The 13,463-nt window shown below is 38.8% G+C and overlaps 1 protein-coding gene and 1 long non-coding RNA gene across 5 annotated transcripts in view; one reads left to right on the top strand and one right to left on the bottom strand.

The window, feature by feature from the left end:
* MGAT5 (alpha-1,6-mannosylglycoprotein 6-beta-N-acetylglucosaminyltransferase) overlaps positions 1–13,463 on the bottom strand; it is a 139,338-nt gene that overhangs the window by 25,081 nt on the left and 100,794 nt on the right. For all 4 annotated transcript variants that reach the window (XM_072873919.1, XM_072873921.1, XM_072873922.1 and 1 more), the window contains exon 12: positions 1,064–1,213. In XM_072873919.1, coding sequence (XP_072730020.1) covers positions 1,064–1,213 — 150 coding nt within the window. The remainder of the gene's footprint in view (positions 1–1,063; positions 1,214–13,463) is intronic.
* Positions 11,143–12,582, top strand: LOC140657226 (uncharacterized). Its single transcript, XR_012044250.1, has 2 exons — positions 11,143–11,432; positions 11,747–12,582. It is a non-coding gene; the product is annotated as an uncharacterized lncRNA (long non-coding RNA).

Below are 13,463 nucleotides of genomic sequence, written 5' to 3' on the forward strand. Positions count from 1 at the left end.
AAGTAAATGTTGACTTTTTAATCTGCAACATTGTGTGTATCTGTACGCATCAAGTACATACACACAGTAGTTGCCTTTAAAAAGTCATAATTTGCCAACAGCTGTCACACAGAGATGTCAAATTACCATCATTTTCCCAAATATTTCAAAAAGGAGATCTCCACAGTCGTGTGGGAAGACTGGGAGGTGCTTGCTTTTTTCTTTTCTTTTTTTAATAGCTTCTTCTGTAGAAGTGCACAGCAAGAAACTATCAACAATGGGGAGTAAGTGGTGCAGTTCTACACATTTTGCTCATTTTAAACACACAAACCACTTCTTTCACCAACTGAAAGTTAAACATCCTATTTAAATGTAATCTACTAAAGTGTTTTAATGTTGTAAAGTGCCACAAAGATTATGGAAATGGCACAGAAACCCCCACAAAGCATTCCACCTATGGGGACAGAAGTTTATTTATTTCAATGTATATACTGTCCCTTATCTTGAGTTCCCTTGACTATGGGGCCACGGGCAAAGCACACCACAAAAAGCACACTCTTTTGCTCACTCCCTCTGCACAACTGAAGCAGAGGAAGGAACTGAATGGCAAATGAAATGCTTGCCTTTCTTCTTTTCTCCCCCAGAGAGTAGGGTCACTCTAGGTTAAAGTCATTGGTAGGGCAGAGCAAGTATGCCTACTGTACAGCTTTCAGATATTATCTAACTTTCATATCAGTGATGTAAAACAAAGCACATTCTCAGCTGATAATGTCCTTGAGCTGTATCACATTTAAGAAAATGAAAAATGCATTTATCCACGTTTCTCAAGCTAGTTGTTAAATGTGTCTGTGACTGTATGTTGTTGTCCCAAGTTTCTAATATTAGCTATCAATCCACAAAACATGGACATGATGAAAAAGGTATTCTTAGCACACAGAAGACAACTTAAGCTCCTTTACATTTGGTCATATATTTTTCCAATGCTTTTAAATTAGGAGCTCATTCGTAGGAGGTGAAATGCAAGCACTTCAGTTACTGTCTATCTGTAGCTATTTCTGCCACTACTCCCTCTTGACAAACTTACTTTGGTTTCTCTCAGCAGAAACTGCAAATCCCGCCCACTGAGTATACCATGGTTTTTTACATAGCCGGGAATATAAATAGTGCTTGTCCCATGAACAGTTCCATGGACTTCCATATAGGTGTGGATGATGTCCAGATAAGCCTTCTTATCCTGCAATAGCAACAATAAAATATTTTCAGTCTTCAGACATTTCAAGCAGTAGTGTTCAATCAGAGCTGTTTTTTATCTCCTGTACCACAAAAGCCAGAAAGAGAAGTTCACTCATTCTTATATGATTTCTATAATATTTGATCTTTCATTACATTATTAGTTTTGTTTTCTACTAGACTGGAAGAAAACTGCAGCTTTTTTATTCATAGTATAGGTATAAATAAATCAATACCAAGGTCCTATTAATTTCTAATTGGACAAAAACCAGGTCATTATCAGATAACTGTAATCTCAGCATGCCTAAACAATACTTGGCCTAAAAATACTAAAAAAAAAAAATTTTGAAATATCAAATTTTCACTGTTTTTGTCAGAGATGCAAAATAATTAGTTATTGTTTATCTCCTTTGTGAAGAAAAGGGTGAATCTCACCTTAGTAAGATGCACTCTTGCCAACTGAATACCTGAATACATGTCTTTATCTAAATACCTAGTATCTGAGTCCCATGAGATACCTACAAATATTCCACTTACCTAAAGTTTTAAAGGCATTTTGGAAAAGACCCAGAGAAGAGTAATGGCTTTAGTGTTGCATTAAAAAAAAATAAAAATAGTACACCATCCTAGTTTGCAAACAAGAATTACTTTAATTTTCAATGCCATATGTTTTTTGAGTTTTAAAGACTACTAGCATTCCAAAAGCAATTAGCTGTAGACTGTATTTACAGCCAGTATGCAGCACAGATCAGAGAGACTTTCCCTCAATATTTGCACATAGTCTTAGTAATAGCTCTAAAATCAGGCAACAAGTTTCTGTACTTCTTGGCAGCAAGAGAGTTTTTAAGAATTCTACTTTCACTCACCATTTTTGTCATGTAAATTCTGTACACTGTTCCTCCACAGCCCTGTGTGAAAGGTGGCCAACAATTTTACTGAAGTTCATTCAAAGGGCAAGTAAGACTGGTGAAAATCCTCTTTTCAAATCTTGGAGGAGCACTAAGGTATCAGGCCTAAGTGAATGAACACTATCACTTCTTAAAAGTTCCTTGCTAAATTAATAGTTGGTATACCTTTGAATACACAGGGTATTTAATGTCACATAACAACTGGCTTCTAGCTTTAGCTTGCTCTACTGGTGATACTGTTTGTGATGAAGTAGATTGCCTGCCTCATTATTAAATCGCCCTGTCCTGGTAGCTATGCCAAGCCTCCACCAGTCAGACAATGTCCTGGGCTAACTATTATATAAAACAGCCAACAAATGGAGACAAATGTGCTTTCTTTTTTGATGTGGTTGCTGTTATTGTTAATTAACACAAATTATTTTAAAAACTAAAAGCTTACTCCATTTTTTATTTTTCCTTTTACTTCAAATTTGAATTACTCTGAAAGAGATGTCCTCCCATTATTTGTAAAGTAAAGTAGCATAATTAGAAACTGTTGAGAAGCTCATATACTTTGTTAAGAGAAAGTCCATTGTAGAACTTTTTCTTTGCAAATGTGCAGGAGAAATATAAATGGAGTAGACTCATCTTGTTTCCAGAATGCAGCAGTGGTCTGTGGCTAGAGGAATACCTTAATCCTGCCTGCCTGGCTTTTAGTACAAACAGAGCCTATGAGTTACGCTTTATTGTTCTGAATGGGACAAGAAGGCAATTAAGCACAGGTACTACTGACATGATTTGCCTACAGTAAGAACACTAACACACTTGCCTTTATTGGCTCATATCACACAAACTGATGACATGAATGTACTCTAACTCAAGAAAAATATGAGAAGCAAGCAGCTAGAAAGAACAAAACCAGGATTACCTAAAATTGCACTTACTTATTTTAATCATTTCAACGACAATTTTACAAACCTGTTACAGAATATTTAGCTGCTCTAAAATAAAATATTTGACATTAAAATTATTTAGTCTTTACAGTCTTTCTAATGGTTCCTGAGCAACTGCATTTTTGGCTGTACGACTGTTGAAGATTTTATATAGGTTCAAAAAACAATTATGGAAGAAAAAGCCATGAATCATTACTAAACAGACACACAACTTTTGACCCAAGTCGTCCATGAACCACTTGCCTCTGGTGGCTGTGAAACATGCCTGATTTCACATTCTTCCTTACACATCAAGTTTTGGCTATTTTTGGAGTCAGAATACTGGACTAGATAAATCTTTGATCTGATCTGGCCTTGCTGCTATCTTATTATCTTTATTAGCTCATTTTCAAAGATGAATGTAAAATGGACCAAAAGAAACATAACATTTTCACATCTCCTGTTTATGCGTGATGCCAATAAAAATCTAGTGGGATTCTGAGAAGTATCTATGAAGTTCGTTGCTTAAAGTTCTGCTGGAAACACTCTTTGAGACATACAATGGACCTTGAATTTAGCCCAAAGTATTCCCCAAATCATCTTGTTAATAACAAAGTGAATCTTCCTACTATATCCATGTGCTGTCCTTTATATAAATACCAGCACTTGATGACTACAAAACAGGGAATACAGGATTAAGGAATGAAAAAAGGAGTATCCTAAGATAGGATGAAAGGAACAGGCTTCCATGCTGTATTTACAGTAGCATTTCTGGGGGCAGAGGGAGGGTTTTTACTTAAACCCTTGAAGTTATAAAAACATGTAATAAATATTACTAATAAATTCAAATTAACTAAGCAGACATACAAATTATATTTAAAATTAATATATGACCAACCAATACAATTTAGGAAGACAAAGCAAAAGCAGTGATAAAAAGCATGTTTTAAGCATCTCTGCAAGTGCAAACAAAACATTAAATTAACTATCCATAACCTTAACTGGGAACATTACTTAACCATATGACTGACTTCTTTCCTGATTCAGAGTCTAAAACCACAGATAAAACATTTAGTATCCTGAACAGCATAAATTCTTCCATCCATAATATTTAGAAAAGTAATGGACTTTTAAATGGTGTCACTGGGTTTCCACCTCCACAAGATAGGGTAACTACTGTAGACTGCGCTATACAGCCTATAGAAATGGTTGTTCCTCACAAAGGAAACCTCATAGATAGATAGGCATAAGTAAAGGGATCAATATGTAAAAATTTTATTAACTAGTTTTCAAACCACAAGGGTAAAAACATGAAAAAACAATACACACAAGCTGGGAAAAATCTTTCATCCCCCAAAGGGCAGCCCTCTTTCTTTTAGTCAAGTGAAATTTTAAAGAACAATTGGAACCAACAGCAGCATCTTCTCTTTGTTCCCTGTACATAAAACAATTGTTCTTAATTTTTCCAGAAGTCTGTCTTTCTGAAGGAAACAAACAAAAAGAGCCCAACCAAAATCTCAGAAAGCACAACCCATGAAACAATCACTCCTTTATTCCCTTATTCACGTTGAGTCAGAAGCTACGGCTTTAATAATCATCTATAAAGCACCATAAAAATACCATCAGCATCTTATACCTTACACAAATCTCACTAACATTTGTCTCCTTTTGCATTTAAGTAGTCCTAAATTTCCACATTCCTTGTAGAAAAGTGTTATTTTGGATCATGAAAGTATATATTGCAATAAGGCACTTCACAAAAATCATCAGGGCACATAATTCAATTCTAAACATTAAAAACATTGAATTAGAAAATGAGAGAGTGTAAATATGGCATTTATAAATAGAAAGGCTACAAGTAAATAAATCAAGAAATGTGATTTGCAAACAAAATATCAACATTCCTTCAATTGTTAATCCACTTCCTGAGTTTGCTTGCTTGGGTGCACATATTCTTTTATCTTAAATCATTTGACAGTAAACTCCAGATTTTTACTTTCTCCAAAATGAATTCAAAGAGGAAAAGATGATGGGCTGCTGGCTAGTAATGCAAAATCAACATTCTCTGCAGAGTTTGGATCAGACTGCACTATTCACCCATGTCTGCAGCCCATACTGCAAATCCAGACTTTGAGCATGGAAGATAACCACATCAAAAGAAAGGCAAATTATTTTTCCTCAGAATCAAAATGGCAGAGTAACGGTGAGTAACAGTCATACAAACCTTTTCTGAAACAATTTTTCATCAGCTAAAATAAACATGCCATTCGGGGAAGTACTTTTTGTTGATCACTGACTGCAGAACTGTTATTACTGTTCATCAATTATTTCCACCTACTTTTAAAAGATAGGCCATCAAAGAAATCAAATGACAACTGCCTGATAAGTCTTTCCCTAAGACAATGTTGACAAGAAGACACAGTCTGAAGGGCTGAAATTTTAAGTTTGGTGGGTGAAAAATTTAATTGTAAAAGCTACAAAAATACATGGTAGAAACATGATGCATTAAGAACTAAACTCTGCTTTTAGTTTTCTTGATGTGGTAGATGGTGGTAATTAACAACACTGCTTTACCTTCAGTTTGTCAGTCCAAGGTTATCACAGTATTTTGCAATTCTGGACCATTCGGATACCCTCACAGAACACCAGAAATTCAGCACTGAATGAAACTAAGCACCACATATGTAGAACTACAGGCCAACTACATTACAGCAGAGCTTGATTCAGAGTCCTTAACTGGTTTATGGGTTGAGAGTTCAAACTGCAGAATGTATGTATAACAGCTCATATACCCAGTGTCTCACTTTCTTACATTGAAAAAGTCAGAACACAATGATTTTATAAAGCTTGGACAAATGTAATGCAGAAAAATAGATCTTTGTGTATGTCGTAAATGCATACCGTTAAGTCTAGCAGTCTTAACATCTGGGTGCCTACTTGCCAAAGTGTCAGGTCCAATGTAAGCCAATATACAGTGTGACAACTGAGACACAAACATAAGATCAGAAAATCTCCCTTTTCGAGAAGTGTCACACTCTCAAAGACTTTTCAAGACATCCTTGAACAATGAAAATCCTGTCTACTGGGGAAACTAAAAGACAGTACAAATGCTGGAGAATTCAATGTACAACAATATTAAGAGTGATAAACAGATACAGTGGTAAATCACAAAGTAAATCAGTAAATGGTAAATCAGTAAATGATGTCTGGTAAATCAGTAAATGATGTCTCTTGGAGCTCAGATATGAAACTTTCAAACTGCTAGCCATGGAGTACTTAATGCAGAGTACTGAATTTATAGATGGATCTGGAGAGGATTCAGTGATTCATGACTAGCAAGTGTGAATTCTACACTGAACAGATTATCCAAAACTTAAATAAAGTGTTAATTATATAACCATATAAAACCAACAAAATTACAATAGTCAATTCTTTCTGTAGAAGGAAATCCTCTCTCACCAAATCGGTAGTGTTCTCGAAAGAAGCCAATCAGCATGTAGGAACTCTTTAAAAGTTCTTAAAGGAACAAAGTCTCTTTGGGATAGAAGGGAATCACCCTTGTGAATGAACAATCATCATCCAAAAGAGAATAGAGAAGTGACAAAATGTGCAGTCAATACATACTATTCAGAGTATCAAAACTGAAACTAACTTCAAAACGTTGCAGAAAAACATCACAATACTGAACACTTGGGGTTGTAAAGCTTTTGAAAAAGCCCCCTCAGTAATCCAAGGGACTGAGTGACTACGAAATAGAATGACCGATAAATTCAATATAAATAAAGTGATGCATGTGTTGAAAAGCAGTCCTAGCTTCACATACGAATAATGGACCTGAGCTGACCTGCGTCACTCAAGAATGAAGACTTTGCATTATGATAAAATATCATTATGGTCCATGAAAAAAATCAGTTCAGTGTTCAGTAGCACTCAGTCCACCCACCAACCAAGTAAATGATAGGAATTATTTGGAAAGGAATAGAGAAATAAAGAGAGTATCATTGAACTGTTCTGTACAAACACAGTTCTATCCCTCCTCGAACACTGTTGCAGTTCTGGTCCCTTTCCTCAAAAAGAAGCCAAGAACACTGGACGTGCTTCTGAGAGGGGTAAGAAGGATCCAAGCTACAGAACGGTTTCCATTGTTACATACAGAAATTGGTGACGAATTCATTAACAATTCTTCAGCTTGGAAAAGACAACTTGGCAGAATATGAGAGAGGTTTACAAAACTGTAATTGGCATAAAGAACATGGACAGTGACTGAGTATTCATAATGTTGTGATACAAAGGAAGCAAAACAAAGCTAGCAGGAGGCAGGTTTAGAAAAACCCCAAAGTTAATGGCTCCTCCAGCACCAGGTCAGAGATTTGTGGGACTCCATGACAGACAATGTTGTGGATGCAAGAAAGTTTGCAAAGGTTCATGATCAGACAAGTGCTTTGAAGACAGCTCTTACTGAGATCTCAAAAGTTTGTCAACAGACAGTTAGTTTATCAATAGACAAACAGATTCAGAAAATTCCCAGAGCTCAAAAAAACTGGAAAGAGAGAGAATATGCAAAGGAGGTATTATGTAACCTTGCCATGCTTTTGCTCTCCCCTGAATGTCCATTTATGGCCTCTTTGCTAGGCACCTACGACATGTATCTGCATGAAATACACACCAGCGTGCACACATACATACATACATATATATATATATATAAATAATTTATTTGCACATATATAATCTTTGCAGAAAGAATGAATAAAACTTCTCAGTAAAGACTTGGGTTCTTCAAGATCTGCCAGAAATCCTGCTTATTCAGTTCCCTATCCTCATCTTTATCTATTTCATTTATCATTTCTTGCAGTTCTTCATCCATGAAGCTTTCTCCTTTTTTTTTTTAAACACTGAGGTTTTTGAAAGATTTGACAATTTCACTGTCATGTAACACAAACTAACGCCTAACCCAGAATTTCCTGTCCTTTGAATGGAAATTTCCAGAACTAACAATGAGACATACTTGTGCACTGTAAGTGCTGAAGCAGAAAAGTGCAGGGGTACAGAAGAAAATAGGAAGTAAGACCACAGGGAAGAAAAGGTTGTGTTGGTTTTGTGATAATCAAATACTAGTAGATGATTGTGTTAATTGGTATGGTAAGACCTCACGAATTCATTTTGCAGCTGCAGAGTTCTGCAAAAAGAGAAGCTGATCACTGACCTGTCTGAAAGGTACATATTAATGGAAAACATTTTTTCTTTCTTCATAATAAATGAAACTCTAATTTTCATAATAAATGTTGAAGAATAAGCCTTCCAAGGTGTACATACATGTATACTTGTTTACTGCACCTACAGCTGCTCATTTGCTTTGATTTATTTTGTTTTTTGATCCATACGTCTTTCAGAAGCAAATGGGGAATTTCAGAAATTTCAATTTGTTATGTGGCATAAAGCAGGACAGTGCTCCTGGTGCCTGGTGACAGCAACTAGGGTAAGTTTCAATCAATAGATAAGCCCACAGTGCTGCTGCAAATTTGGAGGAAGACAAAATAAACCACCATGAGACAAGTTTGTGAGTGCATTGACCACGTGGCAGAGAAAAGGTGAGAAGGGTCATTTCTCCCTTTCCTTATGTTTATTGTAGCTTAAAAAATGAAATTAAATCTTCAGCCAAAGTATGTTGCTAAATATGAAGCACAAAAACCAATCAGAAGGAAGAGAAAGGCAACGCTGCCAGCAGTGACACTGATCTCTGCACGTAACAGAACTATTCCTAGGAGCATAATTTTTCCTCTCTGACTTCTCCCCATTTTCATCCTCCCACTCCCTGCAAGACGGCATACGATGGGGAAATTATGTACGTCACATGGAGCTATAAAGGCTGTTAGTAACAGCAGCCTTGGTTATGTGCTTTCCCATTGCGAACAAGCTAAATGTAACCATTTCCCATCTCTGATTCTTCAAAACTTGTTATGCAGACAGTATACATTTAAAAAGAATGCCCATCTTGCCAAGTGCCATTAGTAACAAACTCACACATTATTTTCCCTTTAAATATATAAATATTTTTACAGCAACTCCAATACACTGTAATACAATCTATCAAAGCAATCGTCATATGATTCTAGGTTATGCATTGATGGGTATTTTCTGATACAAGCAAAATTCTGACTTCTTTCACAGTGCCCCACAAAAAAAAGAAATAGCAAATAGCGTAAAACGAATCTCAACTCTTTTTTATTTCTAGGATTGGTCGTATTGGAATAGTATGACAGGAAGTTGCAGGAAGAAGAACAAAGAAAAGACTTAGACCAAAACAGGAGTGAAGATGACAAGAAAGGCTTCAAACATTCCCTTTTAATTGAAATGTTCTGTAACTAAAGACAATTTTGATAATGGAGAGCATTATGGGTTTCACTCACATTTTATTCATTCCTTCTTTTTCACTTAGGCAGAGATAGGTCTCTCCTTAGTACTGCTAGAAATCTCAGACAAAACCCCAAACCTATGATTACAACAAACACATCCAAAACTTGGCAAATGTTGCCCTTGATAGCTTACCTCTAAGGATAATCTTTAGAGCCTCCTATTTGTAACCCTCAACCCACTTAAAACTGATTTTGTTATCAGAGGGAAGTAAACAAGATGTTTCTTACAGTCTCTGCAGTTTACATCCTTCCTGACCTTGAGCAAGATGTACCTAGACTTCCCCGCTGTAACACAGGGTGAATGCCACTGGTCTCAGGCCATGGGCTGGCATATTTTTCTGTATCCGGCAGAGCTGACAGAAGGGATCACTGTATTCCTTCCCCTGTTACTTGTCATGTTCAAACCAGATTTTAGCACCACTGACTCATGTGGGAAGACAGAACGTTGTCTGTAAGCAATCCATAATTCTCTAGCTACAATAACCTGGTTAGTATATACAGTTTAAGCAGGTGGTCTGAGCTAGCCTCACCAACTCTGCTCAGCCATGCAGCAGAGCTGGGATATGGATATTTCTAGCAAAGATGAAATGACAAGTAATTTGGCACCTTCTTTTTTTTTACAGGCTGTCCTGGTTTCAGCTGAGATAGAGTTAATTTTCTTTATAGTGGCTGGTGTGGGGCTATGTTTTGGATTTGTGCTGAAAACAGTGTTGATAATACAGAGATGTTTTAGTTGTTGCTGCACTGGTCAAGGACTTTTCAGCTTCCCATGCTCTGCCAGGTGCAGAAGCAGCTGGGAGGGGACACAGCCAGGACAGTTGATCCAAACTGACCAAAGGGCTATTCCATACCACATGACGTCATGCTCAGTATATAAAGCTGGGGAAGAAGAAGGAAGGGGAGACATTTGGAGTGATGGCGTTTGTCTTCCCAAGTAACCATTATGCATGATGGAGCCCTGCTTTCCTGGAGGTGGGTGAACACCTGCCTGCCCATGGGAAGTAGTGAAGGAATTCCTTGCTTTGCTTTGCTTGCGTGCGCGGCGTTTGCTTTCCCTATTAAACTGTCTTTATCTCAACCCACGAGTTTTCTTACTTTTGCTCTTCTGATTCTCTCCCCCATCCCACCAGGGGGGAGTGAGCGAGCGGCTGCGTGGTGCTTAGTTCCTGTATGGAATAAGGCGACAGTCCTTTTTGGCGCCCAACGTGGGGCTCGAAGGGTTTGAGATAATGACAGATTTGATTGGAATGTGCCAGATAGAATTTATAGCTGTTATTCCTGTTTAGCTATTAATCAGCAGGCTTCTGTGCTTGCCATAGGCTTGCTTGCCTTACTGTATGTTAGAGTCTAGGGCTCATTAGTGTCTGCTTTTTGCTTTCACTGCTTGCCGTGCTGCTGTACTGCTTATCACCTTACTCTGCTGTGCCTGGGAACATTTTGATAGCAGCAATGGCCATACGCCTGGGCTGGCAGATGGCCAGGGCATTGCTGCTGTTTCTGTGCTGCTGTACTGGACAGGCTGGAACTCCAGTGTGAACTCGAGTCAAAGGGACTGTGGCCTGTGGATGAATCCACGTGGGAGCAGGACACCCCGAAGCGTCTGTGCCCATGGATTAGCCCATGCCAGAGCAGGTATATCTTGAAACATCTGTGGCCATGGTTATGTCTGTGCCACAGCAGGTATACCTCTGAAGGGATTGTGGCCCTAGGATAAGTCCACACTGGATAAGGTGCACCTCGAAGCATCTGTGGCTGTGGATGAAGTCCATGCTGCAGCAGGTACACCTCGAAGCATCTGTGGCTGTGGATGAAGTCCATGCTGCAGCAGGTACACCTTGAAGCATCTGTGGCTGTGGATAAAGTCCATGCTGCAGCAGGTACACCTCGAAGCATCTGTGGCTGTGGATGAAGTCCATGCTGCAGCAGGTACACCTTGAAGCATCGGTGGCTGTGCATGAGGCCATGTTGGAGCAAGTTTACTTCTGAAGGTACTACATTCTGTGGATAAGTCCAAGCTGGAGCAGGGGCAAGGGGAGGACTTCATTGCAATGTTAAACCTGATGGTCTGGTCCAAAGGGACCAGGGGTGGAGATTGTAATGGAAATACCTTTAAATTGTTGTATCCCATGATTTGAGTTGCATGTTGTGGGAATTACTATAGCAGGAACCCCTTGTTGCTGGCCAGGCTAGGAGCAAGGGGAGGAGTTTATTGCAATGTTAAACTCTATAACCTGGCCCAAAAGGACCAGGGGTGGACATTGTAATGGATATACCTTTAAATTGTTGTAACCCATGATTTGAGTTGCATGTTATAGGAATTACTACAGCCGGAACCACCTGAACAAATGGAGGAGAAGCCTTACAAGAAGCAGTGCAAGTGCAGCAGTGACCTGACCTAAGCTGGCTTTGGTGCCCAATAACTCCAAGAAACACACCACCTCTCCTGTCCTGAGTAACAACCATAAGAGATGAAGCCCAAAGTCATGGACTAAATGAACTCAGTGGACATCTTGTGGACATTTCTGGACATTTTACAGACATTTTATAGGGGTGGTCCATAGACTAAGGGAAAGATATGTGTGTATTATATCAAAGGATGGGAAGGGCGGTGGTGGGTAATGAGAATGTATTGGATAGTGTGAGACCTGAGCATGACGTAAATGGTATGGAATAAGGGGTGGATACTGTCCTGGTTTCAGCTGAGATAGAGTTAATTTTCTTTATAGTGGCTGGTATGGGGCTATGTTTTGGATTTGTGCTGAAAACAGTGTTGATAATACAGAGATGTTTTAGTTGTTGCTGCACTAGTCAAGGACTTTTCAGCTTCCCATGCTCTGCCAGGTGCAGAAGCAGCTGGGAGGGGACACAGCCAGGACAGTTGATCCAAACTGACCAAAGGGCTATTCCATACCACATGACGTCATGCTCAGTATATAAAGCTGGGGAAGAAGAAGGAAGGGGAGACATTTGGAGTGATGGCGTTTGTCTTCCCAAGTAACCATTATGCATGATGGAGCCCTGCTTTCCTGGAGGTGGGTGAACACCTGCCTGCCCATGGGAAGTAGTGAAGGAATTCCTTGCTTTGCTTTGCTTGCGTGTGCGGCTTTTGCTTTCCCTATTAAACTGTCTTTATCTCAACCCACGAGTTTTCTTACTTTTGCTCTTCTGATTCTCTCCCCCATCCCACCAGGGGGGAGTGAGCGAGCGGCTGCGTGGTGCTTAGTTCCTGGCTGGGGCTAAACCATGACACAGGCCTAGCCAGATGTAGAAAAGAACCCATGTCCACAGCTATATAAAACCATGATGGCAGTTAGCTATTCAAGTCCCACCCTCAGGGAAAAAAGGTCCTGTGCATACCTCAGTTCCATTTCAACCTGCTCGGATTAAAATTAAATAATTTATTTGCAACTGCTATTCCCTAAAAGCACCTCAGTCTGGGGACTAGAATGCTCTCCCCTTCACACTGTGCTTCTCTAACAACTGATCAGACCCAGCAGGGACCCGTGTTTTCTGTGGAGATTACACTTTTCATTAATTGGCCATATTCAGTATGAAGAAAAGTAGCAGGATAAATAGATTAGTCTGGTTCCATACAAGCCATGGTGGCAGATGAAAAGAGCACTGAACAGGGAAAATGAAGGAAACATGAAATAAGCAAATTACACAGACACAAGATTAGTTCAGGCTTTCTGTTGATCACAAGAACTGGATTTTATCACTCCAGATAAGACATCCCATACTGTCACTGATTCAAAGCCTATCTGCATTGATTGCACTTAGGTTACAGCCTGCAAGCTACAGTTTTAATGTGCTTGATGTTACAAGCATACAGTAAGCATTTTAATATGTCCAGGTATTAAGTCAAACATCTTGGAAGAAAAAAGACAGGCAACACTTATAGAAACAGAGCAGTGACTTGAAAAGCAGCAGTTCTAAAAAATAATACAAGGGTCTTGGCTGAGAAGTTGTCTGAACATGAGTTCCTGATGGTTGAAAGGGGATACGCCTAACAACACATA

The sequence above is a fragment of the Ciconia boyciana genome, chromosome 10 (genome assembly GCF_034638445.1).
Source record: "Ciconia boyciana chromosome 10, ASM3463844v1, whole genome shotgun sequence".
Classification (NCBI taxonomy): Eukaryota; Metazoa; Chordata; class Aves; order Ciconiiformes; family Ciconiidae; genus Ciconia; species Ciconia boyciana.